The 27,946-nt window shown below is 47.1% G+C and overlaps 1 protein-coding gene across 2 annotated transcripts in view; it reads right to left on the bottom strand.

The window, feature by feature from the left end:
• Window positions 1-14,027, bottom strand: part of HSPA12A (heat shock protein family A (Hsp70) member 12A) — an 81,558-nt gene extending 67,531 nt beyond the window's left edge. For both annotated transcript variants that reach the window (XM_090057820.1, XM_090057821.1), the window contains exon 1: window positions 13,835-14,027. In XM_090057820.1, the coding sequence (XP_089913946.1) occupies window positions 13,835-13,862 (28 nt within the window). In that variant the 5' untranslated portion in view covers window positions 13,863-14,027. The remainder of the gene's footprint in view (window positions 1-13,834) is intronic.
• Window positions 14,028-27,946: the final 13,919 nt, after the last annotated feature.

The following is a 27,946-nucleotide window of genomic DNA, read 5'->3' as shown; positions in this document are numbered from 1 at the left end:
CCTCCCCACATGCTCCCTTCCCGCCTGCAGCCTCCTCACTTGTCCCTGCCCAGCTCCAAACCCCCCACAGCTTACCAGCAACAGCAGCTGCGCTCTTGGCCACATTGGCACAGCCCCCTGCATGGCGGTGGGCAACACGGCTCAGCCCCAGCCAGCAGGTATCCACGTGGCCTCTGCCACACTGCAGTGCTACAGCCCAGTTCAGCGTGGTGCGGGGCCATGTGCTTTTGAGCACCTCCAGGCTGTCACCCAGGGCTACGCACCACTTGTGGGAACCCCCAGCCACACTGGCCCAGGTCCTGCATGCACAGAAGTGGCCCAGCTGGATGGTGCAGGGTTCGTGCATGCAGGACCCAGGCCGGTGCGGCTAGCGGTCCCCGCGAGTGGCGTGCAGCCTCAGATGACAGCCCAGAACTACCCAAAAGCACATGGTCCCATGCCATGCCTTGCAGAGCCAGGCCACAGAAGCGCACTGTGGCAGAGGCTGTAGGGATACCTGGCAGCTGGAGGGGGGTGCAGCCAGGTGGGGAGCACACGGGGGGGGGGCCTGCAAGCACACGGGGGGGGGCTGGAGCCAAGCAAGGAGGCTGCAGCTGAGCAGGGAGTCAAGCAGGGGGTGAGCAGGGGGCATGGTCTAAAGCCATATGAGGGAGGGCAGCCAGCAGACCTATCCCTCCTGAGCTGTGCCCCCATGGTCCCCCACACCTTCCATAGTCCCCCTAGCTCCTCCAGCTCCCTTCATCCCCTGCTTACCTGGCGCAAAGCCCAGGTCCTGGTTGCTGCAGGCCGTGTGCTTCAGCACTGGGGAAAGGGCCAACCAAAGAGATGTACTGGCAGGCTACCAGAGAGACTCTGTGGAGGACCGAACCTTCGGTTGCCTCAGAACACAGCCTGGGACCATGCCCTGCCTCACTTTTTTCCAACGCATTTTTTTTTTTGCCCTAATTTTGCCCCCACACTGCAAATCTGCAGCATGGGGAACACTTTCTCATTTCCACACATGCCTCTTTCAGTGTCTCAAAGAGCTCTGAGATGCTGCAAGATGCCCATGTGTGCTTGTGTAGATGACCCCGCTGTGTGCTGAACTTCTGTTCCATTATGGGCATAGACCAGTTCACTTATCTGATCACTTATACCAATAAAAGTGTAATGTCCATACCTGGCCAAGGAGGCAAGTTTAACAATGGACAGGAAAGGAACCAGAGGCACAAGGGACTGACATGATTTGAGTAAGTGACACAGCTGGTCAGTGGCAGCTCTAAGATGTACCTCTACCCAGCCAGCTACCTGATTTCAGAGTACCATGGCAAACTACCTCCCTCTGCCGCTAGGAACAGCACTCAGACTTCCAACTCAGGCCAAGCTGTCTGACATTAAAGTAAGTATAAAATATAACATATTTTAGACTCATTTTAAGTATCATTAAGGGTTGTCCTGGAAACAAAGTTTGGTGCTCATTAGGGCTGTGTGAAGCTTTGGGTGCTGATTCAATTCAGAAGAGATTTGGCCCGATTTGGTGGCCGAATCTCCAAATCCAAATCGAATCAGGGGACCAATTAAAAGTTCCAAATCGATTCAAAGCTCTCCAAAATGATTCAGAAAAGATTCAGGGAGTTTCGGCAATTCGGGCAATCCCCGTCTGCTGCAGCAGGGAGCTGGACCTGGACTCCATGCTGTTAAGTAGGGAGCCGGGGAGGGAGGGCTGGAAGAGTGGGGAGGGAACCATGGGGGAACCCTTGCCAGGCCCCATCTCCTGCCTGCTCCCTCAGTCCCCCTGAGCTCCCAGCACTCCCCATGGCTGTCCTGCCCTGATTCCTGGCCCTTTAAAAAAATAAAGCCTCCATTCACTGTGTGCTGCTCGGCAAGGATGCGATCCTTGCTGTCCCCCACTGCCCCATGCTGTTTGGGGGCTCTGTCATGAGCCCCCTGACACCTCCCCCCACCCCACGGCTGCCCTGCCCACCCCAGCTGCTGGCCCTTTAAGAAAAAAAACACCAGAAAACCCGTCCGAACTCACCAGCTCCTGCAGTGGCATTGGGGCTTCTGGCCACTTGTGCAGACCCCCCCACGCAGCGTGGAGCAGTGAGGGGCAGCAGGGATGGCCCCCCACTGTTGGGCTGGAGCCGGTGAGTTCAGGACTTTTTTTTGAAGGGCTGGAGCTAGGGCAGCCATGGCGGGGCTGGGAGAGCAGGCAGGGATTGAGCTAATGGCAGAGCTGCATATGGCACAGTGCAGTGCAGGGCAGCAGGGATAACTCCCCCTGCCAGGCAGCTGGCGAGTGCAGGTTTGTTTTTTTTTCAAAAAGCAGGGAGCTGAGGCAGGTAGTGATTCGAATCACCAAATTGAATCAAATTGGACCAATCTGAATCCGAAGTGAATACTAGCCACTTTGCACAGGCGTAGTACTCATCATTATTTCATCTCGCTAGTGGTGAAATGCACAAGAGAAAATGCAGGATCTGTTTTGCAAGCATCCACGCAGTAAACAGCTAGCAACAAGTTGTATTGATGTTCAACATCTTCATCAGCGATTTGGATGAGGGGGTAAAAAGCACCCTGTTCAAATTTGCGGATGACACTAAGATGTGGGGGGACGTGGGCACACTGGAAGGATGCAACAGGCTACAATCAGACCTAGACAGGTTACAAGGGTGGGCGGACGAGAATAGGATGGGATTCAACACAGACAAGTGCAAGGTGATGCACCTGGGGAGGAACAACCGGCACCATACCTACAGGTTGGGGAACTCCCTCTTGTCAGCACGGAGGCGGAAAGGGATCTGGGGGTCATCATTGACTCCAAGATGAACATGGGCCGGCAGCGTGGGGATGCAGTCAGGAAGGCCAACCGCACCTTGTCATGCATTCACAGATGCATCTTGAGCAGGTCCAAGGAGGTGATCCTCCCCCTCTATGAGGCACTGGTCAGGCCACAGCTGGAGTACTGCGTCCAGTTCTGGGCGCCACACTTCAAGAGGGATGTCGACAGCATGGAGAGGGTCCAGAGGAGGGCCACTCGTATGATCAGGGGACAACAGGGCAGGCCCTATGAGGAGAGGCTACGGGACCTGAACCTGTTCAGCCTCCAAAAGAGAAGACTGAGGGGTGATCTTGTGGCCTGTTATAAACTAGTCAGGGGGGATCAGCAGGCATTGGGGGAGTCACTGCTCCTCCGAGCACCGCCAGGAGTGACCAGGAATAACGGTCACAAGCTGGCAGAGGGTAGGTTTAGGTTAGATATCAGGAGGCACTACTTCACTGTCAGGGCGGCTAGGATCTGGAACCAGCTTCCAAGAGAAGTGGTGCAGGCTCCTACCCTGGGGGTGTTTAAGAGGAGGTTAGATGAACATCTTGCTGGGGTCATTTGACCCCAGTACTCTTTCCTACCATGGCAGGGGGTCGGACTTGATGATCTGCTCAGGTCCCTTCTGACCCTAGAAACTATGAAACTATGAGAAAAACTATAATATTCTGTTGCATTTAGGCAAACTGTTCTCATTACTGAAACGCTGCCTCACCTTGAGTACAAGGCTCAAAGTAAAATATCAGGGCTTCCAGAAGCATCATGACAAGCTGGTGGCAGTACACTGTCTGGGATATTTTGGTCCAAATTAAAAAATGGGTCTTGGAAAATACTTTTACCAGGAAAAAAAGACAGACCCCAAAAGCCCTTCTGTTAAAGCATTTCAACTAATATCAATATTTTTTAGCAGAACAGCTTTTATATATAAATTCACACACACACACACACACCCCATCTATATTTTGCATAGGAAATGAAGCCATTAGAAGCATGCCATCTACTTCAGAGGCAGGAGATAAAGTAGGGTTGCATCTTAGAGCGGTGATTCTCAACTAGGGTGCTGCAGGCTTGTATGGTAACAAACTAATGATTGATATTATTGACAAGCTAGGAAATAGTGATGCTGCACAGTAGTATGTGTTGGTGTGCTGCTGTACCTTTTGGGCACGTTCAAGTATTTTTATACAGTAACAGGAGCTAGAGTTCCCATCTGCATCAGGGACTCGGTAACAGCATTTGAAAAGCACCATACATTTTGACAGTGTAACAGAAGCTGGGGTTAAATTTTCTTTACCAAACTTACCTTGATGCCCTTCTGAACCGTGTTAAATAGCCAGGAGTTAAACACAACTCACATCCATTAGGGAACTTGCCCATTTCCAGAAATCAGTACAGATGAATCAATTCTTAAGACAGGTTAACTGTGAGAAGTGACCCTAGTTTCTTTGAACCTAAAATAGCAGCCGAATCACATTCAGCACTTGCTCATTTTCACCCATGACAATATGCAATAAGAGAAATTCAGCAAAAAGCAGTTTTCTTTGTGTGGGTTGATCTATGCCGACTGAAGGGAGGATGTGAGCAGGCTTGGGGACAGAGGCTTTGCTGGCTCTGGTCAGTGACAGCGCAGGGGACAGGGCCAGCCCAGCGCTTGGGCAGACCAGACAAGCTCTGGCTGAGGCCACAAAGCCCCATGGGACGCAATGCCACGAAGCCCCATGGGTTGCCAGCAGAATGCGCCCTAACACAAGTTGCGAAGCGATCTAGTACAGATGTTAATCACAATGCTCTAACCTACAGCACTGAACTCTGATACCACATCCATTCAGAGTTATCGTAGAGCAGGATCCACCATTTTTACAGTGCTCTATGTGCCTTGACTACCTATTTAGTTACGGCTATAGCTTTCTGTGCACTTACCACTCAAGAAGTATAACAACTGTTCCTGGCCATACATACAAAGCAAGAGCATTTGGGGTCTGGAGAAAGAAAAATATACCTAGTGAACAGAAACAGAACAGTGCTCCGAGTATATTGCTTATTCTTTTGGTTACCCAGCTGTCAACAAGCTTGCTAGACTTGTACCAAAAAAAATGATGCAGGAAATAGGCTAATCCCAGTGACTATAGTTTCTTAAATATGTACATTTGTTAGGAACTCCTGGAAACTGTATCAAGACTACTTTGGGCTATCCTTAGGGATACCAAGGTCTTGAGACCAGACCAAAAATACAACAATCATAGGAAATAGGGAAGTGGACTGAGTCCCACAGTGATACAGCCTGGCTGTGAGAAAGCAGTAAAATACACAAGCAACAAACTGTCTGCCCCATGATACATGGCATTAGACTTGGTATTTTCTCCCAAGCTATACAGTAGGGCTGTGCGAAACAGCACCATTCCATTTTGACTTCTGTTTCACCGTTTCGACAGGACAGCATTTCATTCAGTTTTGAAAACACTGCTCCATTTAGTTTTGTTGAAACTGTTTCACTGTTTCGACGTTTCGCCCACAGGCTATAATAGGAAAGCACAAAACAGCCTATAACGTTGTCATTTCTTCCTGATTTGGATGAAACTTTCAGAGATGGTAGCCCCTGCTCAGGCCATGAAGCCTGCCACGTTTCAACGAGATAGGTGCAGGGGTATCTGGCAAATTGCACTTCAAATTCTTGAAAGCAAAACTCATGCCATGTGTGTATTAAGGCACAGCAGGGTGAAAACTGCAGGGGTGCTAGCCCCTGCTGAGGCTATAAAGCCTGCCAGCTTTCAAGGAGATAGTTGCGGGGGTTTCTGGGAACCTGCACCTCAGGCTGCTGACAAGCAAAACTCGTGACATGTGACTTTGTGTGCGTGTTAAGGCTCAGTAGGGTGAAAACTGCAGGGATGCTAGCCCCCGCTGAGGCCACGAAGTCTTCCATGTTTCAAGGATATAGGTGCTGGGGTTTCTGAGAAACTGCACCTCAAACTGTTCAGAGTAAAACTTGTATCACTTGAAAGTGTGAAGGCACAGAGAAAGCTCAGTTTAAACAATGCTGCCTTTTATGCTGTTTTTCCATCCCTCCCCCAGAGCACTGGGATTGGAGGGGGCCTCAGGGAAGGATGACAGTCACTGGTCAGCTGCACAGTCACTATCAGAGTAGTCCTGCCCCCTCTTCCCCCTCCCTCTCCTTACTTTCTGTTTCCCTACAAGCAAACCCAGCTTCAAAACTTGAAACTTTTTGAATGCCCTTGTTTTGTTCGGAGGCTGTTTCAAAGCCTTTTGTTTCATTTCGATTTTGCTGTTTCAAGCTCAAAACAAGTCGAAACAGAGCTGGAATGAAACAGCCAGGGAAATTTCACACAGCCCTAGTATACAGCTTATATTTGCTTGAAGACGGGAACTAAGAGAGGCATGAGTAGTAGCAGAACTGCAAGGATGGCATCAAATTTATGAATTCATTAGTAGAGCCAGCAGAGACTAGGACTGGCAGTTTAGGATCTGAATAACATCTCATAGTGAAAGTAAGAGCTACACGATGTTTTCTTTATTCTATACTGTTTACTGTACTAATATTTTTCAGCAATTGGGAGATTCTGGAAACGAGTGCTATTTTGGTTACACCTGGTATTAATAATCCCAGACCACAGAAGAAAGGGGGTTATTAAAATGCACAGTGCACTGGCATAGGATAGCAGATTTTAAGGCACACAGCAGAATATTCTAGGAATTAAAGCTGCTGAATGTCATTGACCAAAATCTAGGTTCTCAGATTGGTACCCTCCACCATTGAATGAAAGTACCTTAGCTGCATGAACACAACACATGGAGACCCAAACCTATCAACCAAATATTGAGTACTTGGATGAAAGTTACACCTTTATAGTTGGAAACAGACATTGCACAGTCCCCAGAAGATGCACATAGTCCTAAAAGCATAAAGGGAACAGGGCTGACTAAGTGGGGGAGCTATTAAGAAGGGTTATTTCTTATTCCATTATGACAATACTGGAAGCCTTTGTAAACTGTACTCCCTACTGTTTTGATTAAAATGTGTGTGCTCTACTAAGGTATCCATGGAAACTTAAGAAAGAGGTGTTAGATTTGTTAGATCTATTTGGTACAGGGAAACAGGGCTATTTTCCAGTCAGCCTGGCCTACCCACAGAAATTCTGATTTTTAAGACAGAAAATCAAAAATCCTTGAGCTCAGTTGAAATACAAAAAAAAAAAAAAAAATGGTCAGCAGACAAAGTAAGAATGTGTTTTCCATCCAAGTAGTTGGGGATTTCAAGGACACACCTTATTTTAAGCTCTCTGGTGGTACAGAAAACCAGATGAGCCCTAAGCATGAGCTGGAAAAACCCAATGCTCTGCATTTTCCCAGGTCTCCATCAAATTGGCCGGGAAGCGTGGAGGGGAGAAATGGAGGATGTAGATGCATAGGATCATGTGACAATGCATCAGTAAGGCGAGCCAGGTGCATTCTGGGAGACATAAGCTGCTAAAGAATCCCCCCTTGCCCATTCCTCGATGGCACGGGAAGCTGGGAGAAGGCCACAAGGGAGAGAAGGAAAAGGCAGGGGGTGTACCCCCTACTCCAAAGGAAAGGCATGATGTTCCCAGAAGACTGTGGGTTGCAATGGATATCCTCAGGCTGGTTTCTTTAGTGGGAGGGAACAGCAGGAGGCCTCTACCACTCCTGCCCCAAGAACACTTCTGCAAGAAGGGCAGCTGATGGCAGGAGAGGGCTGTCTGAGCACAGAGAAGTGTGGGACTTGGTGGGTGCAGTAAAGACATCCTTAGTTTCAACTAAGCAGCCACACTTCTGGCTGCCCATCAGAACTCTGCATCAGTTAAAGGTCCATCTAGCAATTTTAGACGTAACTTTAAAAATCACCAAGATATACAAAACAACTCATTAGGAGCTGAGACCAGGCTCTGTAGGAAATTACTTCTGGAAGGTATAGTAGGGATAGGCAAAAGTCTTTTAACTGGCAAGGACTCGCTCTTAAAGAGAGCTCTGAGTAAGGTGTTTTCAGTAGCTTTGTGTAAACTGTACAGTGTGTTGTCTTGAAGTCAAGGTAATCTGTGCAATGCAGTCTAGTGATAACACAATGGGTGTGCGGGAATCAGGATTCTCCCCCAGATCTACCAAAAGGCTTGGAGCATGGCACAGGTTGCATGCTATCCCCTGCTGGGACGAAGAGAGGTAGGCAGCATCTTGTGTGACTGTCAAATGTCCTCGCTCCACAAACAATGCTCTGGCAGGGTAGACTTCCAGTTCTTCCTTGACAAAAAGAAACAGGTGAGCCCAAAAGAAGGATTTTGAAGACTAAAACACTGGGAAGTGTTGGAGAGGTGTTTTGCAAACATCCCCTCATCACGTATTGCGAAGACTTAGTGATGTACCACACAAAGGCAGAAGTGTAGTTTACTGAGCAAAGTGACTACTAGGAACTTGTAAAATATCCAGTATAACATGTTATGTATTAGAACCTTACCCCAAATACACAAATTTTGTACTGTTCCAGCAGCTCTAAAGGCCCTTGTAGTTGACTTCTTGGCCATCTGAGGTTTCCCCTGGCATAACTGTCTGGCAGGAAACAAATGAGATAATACTTTGTGCGTTTAACAAGTTCCATCTGGGGTTTCAAAGTATTACTGCATATTTTTCTTGCTCCATTGAATAGTATACAGACTGGACATCTTACGATTCTTACATCAGCAAAAAAAAGAAGGTTATTATACCTTTCGTTCCTTTTAGTCACTAAACAAGGCAAAAATGTGCAAAAATTTCTGTACAGAAATAAGAATGGAATAGTTAAACTTAGCTGCAGTTAAAGTACTTGGTGAACCCGCATCCCTGCAGCATAGGAAACTTTAGCCAAATTCTAGACCTGATACAATTTTGTAAGACGCTTGGTCTTGATTCGTCACTGCCTTACCCTCTGCACATAGTAATTTTCACCTGTGCAAAGTGTGTCATAACTTCTACAGCAGCTAAAATATGTTTACTGCTGAGGAGACAGCAAGCTCAATAGTCCAAGTCACATTTGTGGCCCTTGGATCCTGGAAACTTCAAGAAACTGGTCTGGTCCCTGGTATAATTTCATAGATTTAATAGATTTTTAGGTTCAGAAGGGATCTTGGAAGATCATCGAGTCTGATCCCCTGCCTCTGGGCAGGAAAGAGCACTGGGGTCAGATGACCCAGCCAGGTGTTTTCCAGTCTCCTCTTAAAAACCTCCAAGGTGAGGCAGAGCACCACCTCCCCTGGAAGCCCATTCCAGATTCTGGCAGCCCTTACCATAAAGAAGTTCTTCCTAATGTCTAATCTGAAGCTGCTCTCTGCCAGTTTGTGACTATTGTTTCTAGTTAATCCAAAGGGCACCTTGGTAAACAGGTATCTCCTATTTCTTGCTACCCACCCTCCTCTCCCCCCAACACATTTGTAGACAGCCACCAGATCCCCTCTTAGCCTTGTCTTACAGAGGCTGAAGAGATCCAGGTCTCTCAATCACTCCTCGTAGGAACTTTCCTGCAGGCCCCTAACCATATGAGAGCCCCCCTCCCATGAACCCTCTCAAGGTTATCCACATCCCTCCGGAAGTGCGGCGCCCAGAACTGGATGCAGTACTCTACCTGCAGCCTCACCAATGCCACACAGAGAGAAGTCTCACCTCCTTAGACCTGTTTGTGATGTACCTGCTAATGCATGACACTGTCGACTCATATTCATCTTTGAGTCAACTGCGACACTGAGATGAATATGAGTTTATCGCAATGCCGTAGCTGCCTGAAGTTATTTCCAGAGGCTCAGAGGAGCTGATTGGAAAGCCAAGGATTGTTGGAGTATACAGTCAACTACCTCCCCCATCCCCAGCTATACCCTCCTGTGTGGATAACCAAAAGGGGAAGTGTTGGTTGTAACTATTTTGGTCTAAGGACACAGGTAGACAAGGTTCTTTGGGTAGATGTGAGATCTTTTATTAGACCAACTATCTGGCTTCTATCTTATCCAGGAGAGCACAATACAACTGTAGACTCTCCCTCTGCCTGAAGAAGGGTGTTTGTACCCAAAAGCTTGCAAAGAACAATTTTTCCACTACTTAGCTGACCTAATAAAAGATATCATGTTTACCCAAAGAACCTTGTCTGCCAGAAGGGGAGGTGGCAGGATGACTTCTCTACTTGCCATTCAGATGGGCTTTTGAGCTGCCTTGAGCCACCACAGGAGTGCAATCAGCTACTGCAAGGCCAAAGGTCTGAGCCACTGAGTATAAAGTGGCTATCACTACTATCAGACCACAATAGTACACGGGGTGCCTGGCATTGGAGGCCAGGACTCAATAACTTCAAAAAGCAATGCTCAGATGTCCTTGACCCAACCTTACATAGTCCTAAATAATGGCACTTGGCAGACACAGACAAAAGGCTTTCTATGCTGAGGACTCTCTTTCATCTGGTTAGAGTCATTTTTGTAAAGGGAGAAAAGGAGTATTTTACTGCCTACTTTTTTTAGAACTGACAGCGTTTTACTTTTTGCTCATAACATTTTTTTTTAAAATCCCTCTGAACCAAACTGTGGAGGAATTTCCTGTTGCATTATCCATTCAACCAGTTCACAGTGGCCAACCTAATTCTAAACTATTGCCTTCTCTGTTATAAAGGGATCTTATAGCATAATTAAAACTTCTGTTGATATATACATTTATGTATAATGCTATGATACTCACTACCACAGAAAGGATGCCATATTTACTATATTATGTGCCACTCGGGTTGTGTATAGATCCTTTCTGACCAAAGCATGAGACTGATTGTTGATTCTTCTCCTGAGTGTCTATAGAACTGGATGAATAATTCCACTTGCTTCAACTGGATTGTTTGTCCAAGTAAGATTTACTCTTGTGAATAGAGTTTATGGGAACAGACTCTTTCAGTGAGAAACTCAACTGTGGAAGAAGACTGCTAGGCATATTGAGAAATGCAAACACCAAAGATACCCATGGTATCCCTTTTCACCCTGAAACTGCTCTGGTCCCCTATCACGGGGTAGGGAAGCTTGGAGGACCCGCAGGTTTATGTGAGGTGGTGACAAGTAGGGAGCATGGACACCCCTACACCACTCACAGGAGTCTCACAGAAGCTTTATAAGACTTAATGTTCTCCAAAGTCATGACCCCACTACTTAGGGCCCACGACTGTGGTCATACAAAGCAGCTGTATCGTGTACAGTTCAGGGTTAGAGCTTGTATATTTGTCAGCCTTACCATCCTCTCATTACTAATGCCACGCAACACCTTTACGCCCTTGACTTGATGAATTTGAGCTTGAGTGTTCATCAGTGATTTAGATTCTTTCCAATTACTTCCAACACTTTTTTACCGTAGCAAAACTTTCACGTGGAAAAGTGACGAGCGCCAAACAAGCAAGACAACAAAAATCACCCATGGATGGACCAAAACTTTGTTAAATACAGAGGGCCACAAGGTACTTACCAAAAGATGCACAGCAATTGTTAAATTAAATAAGACATAAAAAAACCCCACAGCCAACAGCTTCCCCACAACGTTGCTGGTGCATGCTTCATTAAGCTCATTGCTCTTCTAATCAAATACAGCATCCTTAAACTACTTTACTTCCATTACTATTTATTGAATATCAACTCAGCCCTGTCAAAACATCCATAGTCATGGCTCCTGAAGGACATACAGTTTGGGACAGAACCACTACTTCTCACTGAAGTCAACGGTAGAAATCCCATAGCTGGAGTTAGTCCAATGCTGGTTTTGGAAACAAAACTACTGATCTGAATTCATGCCTCCTGCACTTCCACTGCAGTCCAAGTAGCGTCAGGGAGGATTCTCCTTACCCTGTACACACACAATGTAGGCACAGATGCCGCATTTGGGATTGTGAAGTTATTTTAACCTATGGCTGGAAGGTGCATGGTCCTCTTCTTTAGATCGCTTGAACATAATTTAACAAACGACTACCTGTTCTTACAGTGGCAGGACATTGACACCGTCCTTGTTACCCTATTTTAGCTGTGGCAAGTTAAAGGAGTGTTTCTGATGTTTCAGGCATCATGCCTGGGAGTTGTGCATAAGGGTGTTTTCCTAACGTATTAAGAACAGGTTGGGTAAACAGTCATATAGTATAGTCTAGACAGGGATGATCCTGCTACATGACCACCTGAGGTTCCTTCCAGCCTTCCTTTTCCATGATGCTACCATGGATGCCGCTGCAATAATGAGGTGACAATGGTTATTCTGAAAGCCTCTGCAGAGCTGTGTGTTGAGGGTTGATTTTAATAAGAGGATGGTAGTTTGGTGCATAGGAGGGAGAGTGGGCTAAGAGGGAAGGGGGAGAAATAGGTTGTTAAGAGGCTTGGTAGTACACAGGGAGCTGGTAAACATTAAATCTGGTGCAGGGTCAGAAGAGGACTTGGCAAACTCTTGGTGGAAAGGACAAGAAGCTTGAACATAATGCAGCAGGAGTGCCAAGCCATTAAAGGAATGCAGAGATAAGAGGAACGTGCTGAAAATGATGTGGGTAAGATGACCTTCTGACAGGTCAGATGATACACACACAAAACAGAAGCAACAGAAAAAGATCAAGTGATGTAGAAGACTTTTTAAATGCATGACCCGAACTTGAATTAAAATGACACTGCTCTAGAATGGAATGAAATCAAATCCTACTGCCTACACCTAGGGGACCAGACCGTCCGCAGCTGAGACAACAGTCCTGTCCCCCGGCACAAAGCTGAGCAGCACAAAGGCTGTTCCAAGATGTGCGGGCTGGCCACAAGGGGCCAAGCCAGCTGCTGCTGCAGCAAGCCACGGCGTCAGAGTATCCTGGCCACACCCTTTCACTGGCGCAAGGAGGGTGGCAGCCCAGGAGCTGTTACACCAGACACGTCCCACCCCAATGCCTCTACGTAGATCAGCTCCTCTGAGCCCAGCAAGCTGGAAGGAAGCTACTGCCTAAGGCTGCCTCGGCGTAGTACAACGCAGAGCCTGGTCCGTGCACCGTACACTCAGCCGAAAAGCTGACCTGACGGTCGGCTCTAAAGGAAACCCCATCTGCTGAATCAGTGACGCTCAAATATGAGCCAATAGCTTGCATTTCCTTATAGCAGCATTAATAGAGGCTTTCACACAACAGCTTCCCTCTAGGAATAAAATGAGGCTGGTTCGTCCCAGCTGGCTGCACATACCGCAGTGCTGCGCTACATGTAGCCATAAAGATGATGAGCAACGTATGCAACGTTTTTGGTACGCGCACTGCATTTCTGCAGCCTTCACGCTGCTACGACACACAGCTCCCCCCAGACACCTTTATTTATTGCTCGCTGCCTGAAAGACCAGAAAGGACATTAGTATTTGTGCTATGACAACCTGGGCTTTTGCTTCATGGTATAGCCTCTCTTCCAGCAGACGCCTTCCTGCACAGCTTCTTCCTAGCAGTATGTTATTGAAGAAAACAAAATCACAAGCCACCAGACTTGAAACACACTGTGCATGAAGGCAAAAAAAAATTTAAAAAGCAGCGTAACCTCCCGTCGTCTCACACAAGGGCAAATCCACCTTTCTGATGCCACTCGGTTTTCGGGAAAACCGTCGCTGACGAAGGATGCCGCAGAGGCAGCCCGAAAACGACCTCGCCTGCACAAACCCCCGCGGGTCTGACCGGGGGGAGAGGCCGGCCGCCACCGCTCGTGCAAAGCGCAGCCAGTCAACTTGACGACTCGAGGGATTTCTTCTTCTTCTTCTTTTTCCCCCAGACTTTCCAAAATGGATGCTCCCTGACTTTTTTTCTGCGCCTGGACGGAGGCGGCGGGTCCCAGGAGGCCCCTGGCTGATACTCCCCCAGCCCAGCCCAGCCTTGCCCCTCTTTGGCAAGAGTTTTATTGGGGGGGGAGGGGGGTAAAAAAAAAAAAAAAAAAAAGGGTTTTCTCTGCCCTCTGCTGCACCCAATGCCTGGGGCTGCGAAACAAACCAGCCCCTCCATCCCTCGCCCCAGGGGCCGGGGCACTGCCTCACCTGCGGGGCCGCTCTCCGGCTCGGACATGGCTGCACCGCGCGGCTCCTGCTCCGGGCTGGGGCTGCTCACTGCTGCCCGGGGGCCATGGGCCGGCGCCTCGTCCTCCGGCCGCGCCCGCCCCGCCTGCCCGAGCCCAAGGCAGGGCGGCGCGCTCCTCCCTGCCGCTTAAAAGCCGTGCGGCAGCCGGCGGGGCCGGGCCGGGCCCCTCCCTCCCCGTCCTCCTCCTCCTCCTCCTCCTCCTCCCGCCGCAGGGATGCGGGATGCGCGCCGGGCATGCCCCAGCCCCCTCTGCTGCGTGTCTGCGGGGGGCTCTCAGCCTCCCTCCGACGCACCCCGTGCTGGGCACTGGGGTGTCCCCCACCCCACCCCACCCAGCCCTGGCCCCTCGCGAACCTCTAGTGTCGCCTCAGAAATTATGATAATAATCGTGAGCAAAATGATGATAGAAAATATGATAACAGTTGTGTCCGGGGACCCCTCTGTGGCAAACCGGGCCGCCTAGGGTGCCCGTCGTAGAGGGCAGTGCGGCTGTCCTCTGTCCAGACAAAACCGGACACCTTTATGTCCTCTCTTGAATAAAGAGGAAAAATATTTTTTTCTCTTAAATATTTTATGTCCTCTGGGGTTTTTTTTTTCTAAATAGGGGACATAAAGGCTCCGGGTTTCGTAGGTATTTGGGCTGGAAGGGGCCCCGGAGGATCATCGAGTCCAGCCCCCCGCCCCAGGGCAGGAAGTCGGCAGGGAGCAGAGGATAGCGGAGCAGAAAACCAGAATGTCCTCTGTGACGGCTCCCACACTTCAGGGGGCCCCAAAATCTTGCAAGATGTCCGACTGACTTATAAGTCATCAAAATTGAGCCTCTAAGGGGCCCCAAATGATCCCCTTGCTTTGGGGGGGGGGGCAAAATGTTGCAACAGATGTCTGGCTTATAAATTGTCAAAATTAAGCCCCCAACGGGGCCCCAAATGCCTCTCTTGCCCAGGGCCCCAACAAGGCCACCGCTGCTGTCTAGGCCCCAGGTGGCCGTTTGGTTTACCCATGTCTGTGCCTGGCCCTGGCTCAGGGTCAGACTGATCATCATATTTGGGGTCAGGGAGAAATTTTATCCCACAGTCAGACTGGTACCAACTGTGGGGGTGAGGGGAAGGCTTGCCTTACACTGCAGCAAGGATGTGGCCCTTCGCCAGGGACCTCTTGACAACATTTTGTCGAAGCTGGGCATTGGCTGCCGTGGTCCCCTTGCTTTACCGGCGGCAGGTTAGGGTGTTAGATCAGTGTTGTGTGCGGGTTGAGGGTAGTCTTATGTAAAGTTTAGATTATGGGCTGTATGGGCTGGTTTGGATTGTGGGGATCCTTTCTCAGGCAAGGGGTTGGACTAGATGCGACTTCTGGAGGGTACTTCCAGCATCGTTTCTCTATGGGTGCCTGTATGCAAACACGGAGGCTGCTCTGAATTTCAGAGCATCAGAGAAGACTCAATTAATTGAGTCTGCTGAAGCACGGTAATTACCACACTCCAGCAGCCTCCGCATCTCATGTATCAGGGTCCCCACACTTCCAAATGGTGATGGGGGCCCTTCATTTAAAGCTCGTCAAATGAGCTTTAGTTCAAGCACCCCAACTATCATTCTGAAGCACGGGGACACTGATACACAAGACGCTGCAGTGTTTTAAAGAGTGACTCTCAGACCCGCTCTAATTAAAGCACCACCACTCTCACCCCCCGCGCATGTGTATAAGTGCCCTGTGATTTTATTTGCAAAAGATGCATTGGTTATTTGCATTTTCTGTGCTGAGCAGTAGGGCTAACCCTGCTCGTTTGAAGATTGCTCCCATTCAAAGCCTGTCCTCCCTCAAAATCATGAGTTGGAACAAAAAATAAGTCTTTTGGATTTGTATTCATCTTCTGAATCTATAGGGTGCATTTGCCTCAAGCTCTTCTCTGCAACCCTGAGAGCTGGAAATCTACTTTTATCAAATGAAAACTGAGTTTTGTGTAATCATAGTAATCCTAGAGAAGTTGGGCTGGAAGGGACCTCCAGAGGTCATCTAGTCCAAACCCCTGCTTGAGACAGGATCACCTCTATCCAAACCATCCTATACAATCCATAATCTAAATTCTTCATCAAAGTAACATGAACCCTGACACAACACAATGTCTTGACTCCAGGAGCTGGGGATTTAATAAGCCCCAAATATCATGTATTTCATGACATGGCCACAAGAGTTGTCAATGCTGGATAAGCATCCCTTAGAAACAAGAAAATAAATTAGGGCTAATCTCATCTGCAAATAAATTTGCAGGTCAAGGAAGAGTTCTAAGTTTTCAGGAGCCTCCACTACTTTACACCCCATTTACACCCAGATAAAATAAAATGCAAAGTTTCTGTTGAACGTTCCCCACTCCAATGAGTAGTATTTATGTCCACTTTGCACAGATATTGCTGACCACGCAAGATGCCAATCAATGGAGAGCTTAGAGCTATATTTTCAAAAGAACTGAGTCTAAGGGCTGGTTGGACAGGAGGTCAGTGTGGAATAAGATGGGATGTGACTTTAAAGCACTATTTTGATTCCCCATTAACTACCTGCATAGACACACTGCTTCCTCACTAAAGCCACATCCCTTACTCCAGGGTGCCCTCATAGATCCTGCTTCAAATAGGCTGTGTCCTAAACCAGTCCTGTTAGCAGTGCTAACTACCCCACTCAAAACGCTATGCAGAGGTGGCTACGCTACTTCCAGTTTTGGAGGCAGCTGGCCCAGAGCAACACATCATGCTGGAGGACACCGTTCCAAATCCTGTAAATGTACTATGTAGCTAACTATGGCCTAAGAGTACCATTATGTGGTTTAGGTTATAGATCCAGGTAAATCCTCCCAAAGCTGCCACTTGGAGAAAGCAGTGTTCATGCAAGCTCTGGACACAGAGCATCCTTAGACATGCTCACATTGCCTTCTCTCTTTGGCCAAGCCTCCTGTTCCCCCCTGATCCCATGCTTCTCCCACCAGCCTTGGTACTAATGCTTCTGTGGGATGTGGCTCTACAAGGGCTTCCTTACATGCAAGCAGTGTGGCTGTCAGAGGCAGGGAGAAAAGCAGTTCCTCTTACCTCTGGTGTGGTTCCAAGTCTCAGACATGGCAGAAGTGGTCTCTTGTGCCTCTTTTCTTCCAAACACAAGCTGGGACAGAAGAGTTAATACTATAATGACCAACTGACTATAAATGTGTGCATCTGGCCTGGACCTGACAGCAACGACCACCTTAACAATCACCCAGAAAGACAGACTTCTGCTTAAAATGCCAGTGCTGCCAGGGGAATGTGCTGTGCATTTGGGTGACTCGGCTCTACATTTCCAAGGAGCAGCAACAAGGAGCAGTCTGTCTGTGCCAGCAGGAAGAAGGAAGGAAATGAAAGAGGCTATCCTCTCCTTGGCAAAGGGTAGATAGACAGGAGCTGAAGAGAACCTAACCCCAGCACTTGTATTACCCATCAGCTGATCCTTTTGTAGAGCCTCAACTGTACAAGCCTCATTCATCCCAAAAAGGCAGAGACATCATGCCGAGCGGCTGATACTTCCCCTCTCATCCTCTCTGTTCCACCACATGCAGAAGAGAACTTCTGGCCTCCAGTTTGCTTTCATGCTATATTTAGACAGACTGAAAATTTGCACTGTTATGAAGCAGCAGAGAAAATAGGAACCCACACACCTTTCATCGATGTTATGGTAAGAGACAAAAGACTCAAACAGCGCGAACATTCACATGAAATTAAGCTGATCCAGGGCTTTAAAAATTATTCATCTAGATATTCTAAAAAAAAAAAAAAAGCGATGTCAATGTAAAGGAAATATTACATTAAGACTAATTTCCTTTGATCCTTGAAGGAACAAAAATGCCCATGTAAAAATAACATGTGTTGGATACAAGTATCTTGCTGAATGTCAAGGCAGTGACAACACTATTCACCATCAAGCCAGGCTGCCTGAGTTACGCAGGTAGTTGTAGGTGTTGTGAATAATGGAGGAGGAGCCTCCTCGACTGTGTTGCAGCTGATTACAGAATTAAAACCTAACCCTTGAAGGCTTAGCATCTCTTTTTAAAATCTACTGAGTGGAACCAAATTACGACATCTCTTTCCAATAAAGCATAGGTCCTTAATCTACACTACATAAACCTACATTACATTGTGGCATCTACTTTTCTGCTGAAGTTTTATGTCTAGATAAATCTAGATTTTAAGAAAATAAAGGCATAGGGGAAATATCTTTTCCCTTTGTCTCCCTTGGGGGAAAAAAATAAAAACAAATTTCACATGGTAAAACTAACTTCCTCAAAAGGCCATTGAGTCAAATGAATCTGCTTTGGGGTGAAAAGGTTTTGCTTCATTCATTTATTTCTTTCGGTCTGTCATTGTTATGGTCATTTTGCTGGGTTGTTCGGAATTTGTAGTTTTAGTAGCAGAAATTCTAACAAGCAGAACAGGAAATAAGTGCATGGGAAATGAATAAAAATAAATACTGTGAAAAGATATTGAAAAGGACTGTATGGCTAGCAATGCCCTCTGTAGTTGCAAGGACTCAAACAGAATAATCTGTTTATGCCTTGATGCATAAAGTTTGATCACTGCATGGGTTGGAAAGGATTTCCCATCTCTTCTCATACAGGCTTCAGGAATTATGGGGTTGCTGGAATGGAGAGGGAAGAGAACTTTGTTGCCCCAAAATGTCAGGTGTTAGGCACTACCAGAGACATGATTCTGCTTAGATGAACAAATGCTGTTGCTAAAGCACCCACCTGTGTAGCATGTAGGCACAATTTTAGTTATGATTTACACTGAGCAGATAATACCAGATGTACCATCACTGCAGCACGTAGGCGTATGGCCAAGTCTATATTCCATCTCCACTCCCAACCTAGAACTGTAATTCAGTCTATCATATTTTGCATTTACGGAACACTTTCACCCCAAATCTTTCCAAAGTGCTTTGCAAGCTTACACCAATGCAAAAACCTGCCACGCAGACATGCATCTACCTCTAGGGTAAAACATGGCAGCTACTTTAACAATGGACTGATATACTACACAGCACTGGGCATAAAGAACATCGTATCAGCTCAAACTGCAAAGGAACTTAACTTACTTGTCATTCATGGAGCTGCGTTATAAGTTATCGCTTCCAACTCCACGTTCATTTCAGTCAACCTGAAACATTAGTAAGCCTACCTTTCAGTATTGCTGCAGCAAGCCAGTTTTAAAGTGTCTAATTTTAGCATATGTTTACACTATACCAGGGGTATCAAAGATACAGCTTGCAGAGCCCCATCATCTGGCCCTGGTGCTGCCCTTGGGGCTTGAGTTGACCCACATGCCACACTGGTCAGTCTGGGACCCATGCCACACATAGGACATGGACAGGCTTGAGAGTCCAAGAAAAGAGCCACCCATGAGATCAGAGTCTTACACGGCAAGCCATATGAGATAGGGCTGAGTGATCTGGGTCTCTTCAGCCTGGGGAGAGGAGAGCTGGGGAGGGGGGCGTGGAGCTGGTAGCAGCTTACCGCTACACTAGGCGACTACATCAAGGGCTTGGTGAGCAACTGTTTACCAGAGCACCTGAGGGAAAAACTAGGAGTAATGGCCACAAAGTCCTGGAAGACTGATTCAGGTTTAACATTAGGAAAAACTTCTTCACAGTCAGGGTGCCCACACTGTGGAATAAGCTCCCTCCAGAGATGGTGCAATCACCGACCCTGGAAATCTTCAAGAGGAGACTAGACAGTCATCTGACGCTCAGTTGTCTTTCCTGCTTTGTGTAGGGGGCTGGACCCTATGATCTTCTAAGGTCCTTTCTGGCCTTACAATCTATGAATCTACGAACATAGTGCGAGTCCTAGACAAGCCAGAGCCGGCACTGTGTGTGGCATAGTCCTAGACCGGCCAGAATCGGAGCCATGTGCACTGGGCCAGCCCTAGGCCATTCTTCCAGACTATGGGGCCAGGTGAGTTTGAAACCCCTGTGCTATACTTTTTGCTCCAAATTAATCCCCATTACTACTGGAGCTTTGCTCCACTGGTGGCAGCAGTGATCAGAACACTAGTTCTGGGGAGTGCTAATGCTCCCGCTGGGGACTTAAAAAATCCTCCAGAGCTTCCAGGCTGGAAGGCCTTGCTCCTCCACCCAGGGTCAGACTAATTGCCACGTTTGGGATTAGGAAGGAATTTAAGAGTGCTAAGACCTGTGGGGCCTTTTGCTTGCCTTTGTAGCAGGGCGGCATGGTCTTCTTCCTTGGCTCTCTTGAACATATTTTAACAATCTGCTTCCTATCCTTGCAAGTGTCTTCAAACCCTACTTCACCTGGGGAGAAATGCCAGACAGCTATGGGAGGAAGAGGGATAACGGTTGTGCTGAGCACTGGAGAGTACAGAAGGCAATGTGCCAGGTGCTGAAGTCTTACCTGACACTGGTGGCTGCTGCTGCAACATTGAGCTCCCTGCACCCTGGCTGCTGCAGCTGTGGCATGGGTACCCTGCCATTCTGGTACCCCCTCTAATTGCCTGGGGATAGTGCCCTGCTTATCCACCTCTAGTTATGTTACTGGGTAGTTGTGTGTGAGGGATGTTCCCCGAATTTTCAAGAACAGGTTAGATCAAGGCATGGCCCAATCCAGAAGTTTGAAAAGGGGGGTGGAGGATGATGAGATGCATCACCACATACAAAAACAATACATATTTTTCTCTAGTTAAAAATAAACTAGACGCTTTACTAATATGCTAGGGGCCCAGGGCTGTATTATTCATTTTAAGACTGAAATGAAAACAGAAAGAACGTCATTGGAATGAGTTAAAAACAGTCTGCAGGGCTGTGAAATAGGAGCTTCCTTGGCATCAGGAACAGCTAAGAGACAGCAGACTTGCAGAAAAAAGGACAGCTTGATTGATGGAACATCAGCACTGCCTAAATGTTGCTGTCACTGACAGGCAGTTGGTGTCAGTGGGCCAGGAATCAAGGGGAGTACAAGTGCTCCCCTTAACCCCCGACTCCAGATCTGGCCCTAGACTAAAGCTGCCCAACTGGCAGCCCATGTGTAAGTTAACATGTGGCCTGTGGGCCCCAGCAGCCACAGCTCCTGGGGAAGGCCCAGGGGTCTGTGTGCCACCAGTGTGGCCTGTATGGCAGGGAATGGGGGGCGGGGACCATATGTTGCCAGCACAACCCAGAAGGGAAGGCAGGGATCCTGGTACAGGGGCACCTCCACAGTGTGCAGCCCATGGGCCACTTGCTGGCACCTTCTGCAGCTCCTGGCCACACCAAAGTTGAATAGCCTTGAGTTAGACAAACACTTGTCTAGAATGGTTTAAGCACAGAATGCCTTGAGCACAGGGTTGGGCTAGACCAGCATTTTGCAAACTGTGGGTTGTGACCCAAAAATGGGTTGCAAGAATATTTCTAAGGGTCTCACGGCTGCGCCAGAAAAATGCTCAAAAGCACAGGTTTCCCCTTGTAGGCTGGAAGGCTGCCGCTCGCAAGGGGAAACCTGCACTTTTGCAGCGTTCCAGCCTGCAAGCGGCTGCTGGGGGCATGGCCAGTCCACAGCCAGGTAGGGTTGTGGGAGCAGCCCCAGCAGCTAGATGAAGGTAAGCATATGGGGACTAGGGGGGTTGGAGGGCCAGGGTTTGGGGACTGTCGGGGTGGGAGAGGCAGTGGGAGCATGCGTGTGTGCATGTGTGTGTGGGGGGGGATGAGTGTTGGGGGGAAGTGTCTGCCAGCACTGGGGGAAGGTGGCCGGATGCAAGCTTGCAGCAGGGCAGGGCGGGTGGGGGACTGTGGGTCGCGCACTGGCAGGGCCAGAGGAATGCGAGTTGGGACAAGCCATTGATCTTGGTAAATGGATCTCGGTAGGGAAAAGTTTGAGAACCACTGGACTAGATGACCTCCTAAGGTCCCGTGTAGCCCTACTTTTCTATGTACTGGATTCTGTATACAGCATCCCAGTTGGATACTGCCCTTTTAAGTATTCTGTCACTAATCCTTCCCAGAATATGTCCAATTTACATGATATTTAAATCATTAGAGGACACCAGTCCATTGTTTAAGTTAACACGCTCACTGTTGTTACCATGAGTTAGTGTAAAAAGAATAGCTCTGTCTCGGACAGGTCTGCCTCTAACAGTTTGAACACTGCAGGCAATATATACCCTCCAATCCACACATACAACTCCCATTATCATCAGTAGAAATTGCATGAGGAAATGAAGGACAGTATATTGCCTTTTGAGTGTTTTAGTGTTTCTGACAGCATGACTGACAGTTCTTATTACAGTCAGAAACTAGATACTTGCCCTGGAGTCCTCCACATAGCTCCTACTGGCATTCATGGGAGTTGAACATGCAGAGCCCTATAAAAACAAGGAATTTAAACCAAGATGAAAGAAAGTTGCAAAAGTGAACCTGTCAAAAATAACGAGCACCTGACAACACCTAACCGAAGGCTTTGCCTGCCCACTCTATGGGTAGCCTTTGAGCAGTGGTTACACAGTCTCCAGAGCCTTTCTTACACCTTCTGGAGCACACGAAGCTTTCCGTGTCTGATTTTTTGCTGGCATTTCCACAGCAATTATTTCAGCCTCCATGCTTCAAACTGATTGTATAGATTGCTTCTAGCTCTTAAGACTTTTTAACCTCCTCAGCTCTATGCGCCTCACATAAACACAGTTTTTGTTATATAGACAACTTCTACTGTTTACCCCTTTGAAACAACCAGATATTATGGTGTTCTCCTCCTGTCCTAAAATCATTTATTTTGATTGCAGCTCAGTCGCCAGCAGTTAGTTCTTAATGTTTGTTATTTGTATTCTAGTAAGGCCTATAATTCCCTAAGACTCTGGCTCTACTTTTGCAGGGTGCTATACAAAACACAGAGCAAGAAGATGCACCTGCCCCAGAGAGCTTGCAATCACACTCTACCAGATCCATGGAAAAGGGCCTTTCCTTGATGTCTTTTTTTCTGGGCTGTTGATCGAATCCATTGCCTTTTGTCAACACTAGACTTACTTACAAATTAAAATAAACAGAGATATAAAGGCTCAATTCGCATACATTATATAACTTACTGTGAACATTTTGTTCTTTGGACATCCCACATACATTACCATATGCATAGTGACACGTTCAGCAGACTGTTCATATTATCAGGAAAAGAAATTGGATTGTGCCTCCACAGTGGCCACTTTATATAACACATATCTACCTCTACTGCCTCAGAGAAGCAAAGCCATGTATGTATTGCATATAGTAAATGAACATGGATTGGGTTATTGGGTATTTAAGATGCACAGCAATTTATAGGCTCACTAAGTGTTGAATATTGCAGCTTTTACCAAAGAGGCTTACCTGCTCATCACCTCGGGTTATTTGCCACTCCCTATAGCCTTCACTGAGGAAAACACCTATGTGCATGAGAAAGTCTTATCCTTCTGCTTCTTTCGTATGGTGTCAGATATTAACTTCCAAATCTATAAACCAATGTCTGCTATTATTGCTCAATGTGCAGATTCCATTTACCCCGCCTGGGCATTTGTAAAGTTGGCAGCTTCTGATTAAATACTATGCTGTTTGGTGGACACCACATTTACACAGGGGGCTGTCCAACATGTTCATCTTGTGAAGTGTTGTTTTGAAGCGCCTGTATCCATAATCTTAATCTGTTCAGCTTGACCTATGCTTCTCTGTCAAGTCATGCCCAGTGGGGGGCATGACTTGACAGAGTCATTTGGTGTTGGTATAGTCTGACCTTTTCCAGTGGTTGGCCCACTTTGTTACCCCCCATTGGTTTAATTCAGCATTCTCAGAGTCTTCTAGGAGCTCGTGGGCTTCATGTAAAAATAATTTACAACTTTTAAGCCTCTTACGCTTCCTCAGTTAACAGTTGATGGAGAAGGTGATTTTTGTCATCTCTTGCCTCTATTGCCAGTAATGATGTTAAGGTCTGTCTTATATCACTTGATCTAATGCCAGAGAGTACATCTGTATGTGTGGAAATTGTGCAGTCAGTTAGAAGTATCAGCACACTGTTAAGTGTCAAGCTTTTTAGGGTGACAACTTCCGGTCCATGCAGGAATATAGTATTCTGCTGAGCCATATACCATTGCAAGTGTGGTGGTTCTGAGCACTTTGAAGTTGGTACCCCATGTTGTGCTGCCTATACATCTTATGGCAGCTACCTAAAAAGTGCTATCCTGAAAAGGGATCACTGGGCACATTTACATGTGCAAATGCTTCCGGGTGGGTTTACTCTAGAGTAATTTGCAGGCATCTACATGTACGGAGAAGTGGGAGCAGATTTGCTGCTCATAGGAGCAGTCTGCTCCTGACCCCTGCAGCAGCCAGGAGGAGCTTTAGGCTCCCCCGGGGTGCTAACCCAGGGGCTAGCAGGGAGCATGGGGCCAGGAGACAGCTGGCTCCTGGCGGGGGCTGGGAGATTGCTCCTTGCCCCCAGGAGCTGCCTGCCGCTGGGGCAGAGCCAGGGTGGGGCCAGCAAGGAGCTCCCAGTGCCCACTCTGTAATCGGCTGGAAGATTCTTGCTTCCCAGCCCCTGCTCCACAATCAGGGGGTGGGGGCTGCCAGATTCTTATCCCAGGAGCAGAGAGCAATCTCTCAGGGGCATGGAGCAATCTCCTGCCCTCTGCTGCTTAGCTGACCAGGAGCACACTTGCTCCTGGTTGGCTGTCTATACATGCCATATTGTACAGTAATTACTCCCGAGTAAATTTGCTACTTGTATTTACAGGTGACAAATTTACTCATGATTAGAACAAATTATTGCGCAGTAAGCATCTGCACATGTAGCCGGTGATGCTTACTGTGCAGTAATTTGCTCTAATTTCGAGTAAAGCATCTTGTATAGATGCACCCACTGTGTAGTAACTTAAGTTGCAGGTAGTCTCACTGACTTAACTAGGACTACTCAAGCTATAAGCTAGTACTCAGTGGGCACATATACATGATTAATGCAAAGCAATGATCTCTGGAGTTTATTGCTCCTGGGTGCACCATTGGAATGCGTGCCCAGGACCGCAGCACAATAAGCCAGGTCAGAGCAGCCCTTGCTGGGAGGAGGCCCCAGGGGTCAGCCTGCCACTCCAGGGCTGCTCTGACTAAGCTCAACATGCTGCAGAGGCTGGCTCAGGCACAAGGGTGCTCCAGTGCGGAGCTAGCCAGCAGGCAGCCCCTACACTGAAGCATCCATGTGCCCCAGCGGGTGTATCGGCACCTACATGTGCAGTGCTGTGGAATTAAGTAGTTTCCTGCAGCCTAATAAGGTTGCATGTCTAGATGCCGAGACATTTACTGTAGAGCTAATTAGGCAGTTCTGCAGTAAATGTCTTGTGTAGATGTGCTCAGTACAAGTAAAAGCAGCAGAATCTGGTCCTTTAAAATACCCCCTACAAAGACTGATTTTAAATAGGTTGCATGGGGTGGTGTGAAGTGGAGAAGTTTCATACACATTTAGGAGCATGTGCTCTGACCATATGCACACAACTGTCATCACAAAGAAAAACAGAGCATGTGATAGCTCACCGTTTCTCATATAAACATGTTTGAAAGCCTCCAGTGGTTCAGCTTAACACCAGAACAAAAGGCAGCAACACTCCAAATTAATCAGCACATGATTCATAATTGATTCAATTTATTTTAACTTGATTTAATTTAAGTGGAAAATTTGAAATTAGGGGGATATATGCTTTCTGCAAATTGGTTAACCTTTTGGGGGGGTTGGAGGGGAGCATGAGGCAGAAATATGGCCTTAGATCCAAATTCCAAGAATGTTTATCAAAAGACACATACATGGTTATTTTTTTCTTAAAAGCATCAAAGACACTGTTTAGAATATACTAAAAAAAAAAAGGGAATGTGTAAACCCAGATCCTTTAGATTAGTAGATGGTAGGTGAGGCTAATGTGCCTTAAAATGATCATCAAATTTCACCTTCCCTTTCTCTTTTTCTTGAGGTCCATGTTAGCACATGAGTAGGAGGCAAGATTATTATGCCAGTGAGATAAATATTGTGTACTGAGGAATAAAATGACCTCAAAGGTCAACTCATAGAAAAGCAAGTGAAGCTTAACAGAGGTACTAGGCAAATAAGAAAAACAAACATCACAGACAGATGCACAACAATACTGTCTTAAAGGGAGAGGGGAGACTTATCACTAAGCAATGGGCATGTCTACACATGCAGTTAATGCAGGGGTGGGCAAAATGGTAGATCCAGCCACAAGCTGGCCTCCCTTTCCCAGCAGCTTCTGCCCATGTGGCTCCTGGCTGGTCTTCATGGAGACCCTGGGAACGCAAAGCTGTGCAGTTCAGGGACGTGACAGCATAAAGTGCAGAACCCGCTGTGTCCTGGCCTGGCCCCCTGCTGTCATACCCCCGTTCTTCCAGGATCTCCATTGATAATGGCCAGAAGTCATGTGGGTGGCAACCTGCTCAGGGGCTGTGGCCGGAGCCGGGACCTTGCAACAGCGACAGCACAGCTCTGCCCCGGCCCTCTGCTGTCATCACCCCAAGACCCTGGGATTGCCGCAGTCTCACCTGCCCATCTTGCTTCCGGCTGTGGCCTCATCCCAGCTCCCCGGCAGTGGGTGCGGGGCAGATGGGCCAGAGTGCCTGGGCAGTGGGGCTAGGTCTGGTGGTGGCAGCCAGGAGCTTCTGCCACATGGGCTGCTGGGAAATGAAGTCCGCCACGGCCCGATCTGGCCCGCAGACTGGATTTTGCCCACTCCTGAATTAATACAACTGAATATACTACAGCTCAATTTGAGCTGAAGTAAATTAATTCCAACATCACTGTGTATACATGTATTTAAACACCATAATCTACTGCGCTGCCAGATACCACTTGTATCTGATGGGACTATCCATCAGCACAGAAAATGAATCTACTGCACCCTAATTGCTGCGCGTGTATAGACAGTGATGCTTTACTGAGCAGCAAATTAATCTGCTGTGCAGTAAAGTGTCTTGTGTAGATGTGCATCAGGTAATCCAAAGTAACTGTTTTGTCTGTCTAATGCTGACAAAATGCTAGTCATTTACCCCCACCTTAAACATTGTGATAAGCTCTTCACCCCTTTTAACATGGTGAAACTGTTCCACCTATTCATGTCCCAACTAGATAATTTTGAAACTTCCTGTCACACTTTCTGTGTCCCTTATTCCTGTTTTCCTGATCTTCTACTAATTCTTTTTTCACTGACAGCTTCTTTCTTCCTTGTAGACTATCACTGCTCTCTCTTTTCTTCCTCAGCTTGCTTCCCACTCCCTTACCTGTTCTCCCTTTTGTCGTTCTAATTTCTACCCATTTACATTTTCACTGACATCCTGCTATACTTTTAGCTTTTCTCATTCCTTGGCGTTTCAGACAAGCAGAGACTCCCAATGCCTGACGAAGGGTGACTGCGCCCGGAAGCTTGCTAAGAACCTTTTTCCAATTACTCAGTTGGTCTAATAAAAGATATCACATCTACTCAAAGAACCTTGCCTGATATAGGAGTTCACTTTTTTACCAAAGTAGTGACCTTGGTGCAAGATTTAGACATGTCACTTATAACTAAATATTTTGTGCCTGATTCACTGCTATTACCATGATTTTAAGCTAGAGAAATGAAGCCTTCCCAGCGAAAACCTGAAGTAATGAACAGTGAATAAGGCTTAATTCCAAAATACAATTCATGTTTTGTTTAGTTTGAATTGTACTATAGTTGTCTTAACTGGACTATGCAAATGAGACAGCTTTTCTAATATGGATTAACTACAAATGTGAGTTTCTGAGAGTACAGCATGTCTCTCTGAGTGATAAAATTTAAATCCTGAATCAGATCCCCAAAGATCTGACTTAAAATATGGAGAATAAAGAACAATCTTTTTTTGTGGGAAGGAAATATATCAATGACACCCAAATTCCAACAGCACTCACTGGAAAGAACATTGAACAAAGGCAGTGAATTTATAATTCATCCCTCTAACTCCAACACACCCTTGGAAATATCAAAAGGATTTAACTTTTAACTACCAAAATTCTTATACTCTATACAGGGAGATATAAT

The sequence above is a fragment of the Crocodylus siamensis genome, chromosome 7, assembly GCF_052110815.1.
Source record: "Crocodylus siamensis isolate JL-2025a chromosome 7, ASM5211081v1, whole genome shotgun sequence".
NCBI classification, from domain to species: domain Eukaryota; kingdom Metazoa; phylum Chordata; order Crocodylia; family Crocodylidae; genus Crocodylus; species Crocodylus siamensis.
This window is presented reverse-complemented; position numbering and strand designations above follow the sequence as displayed.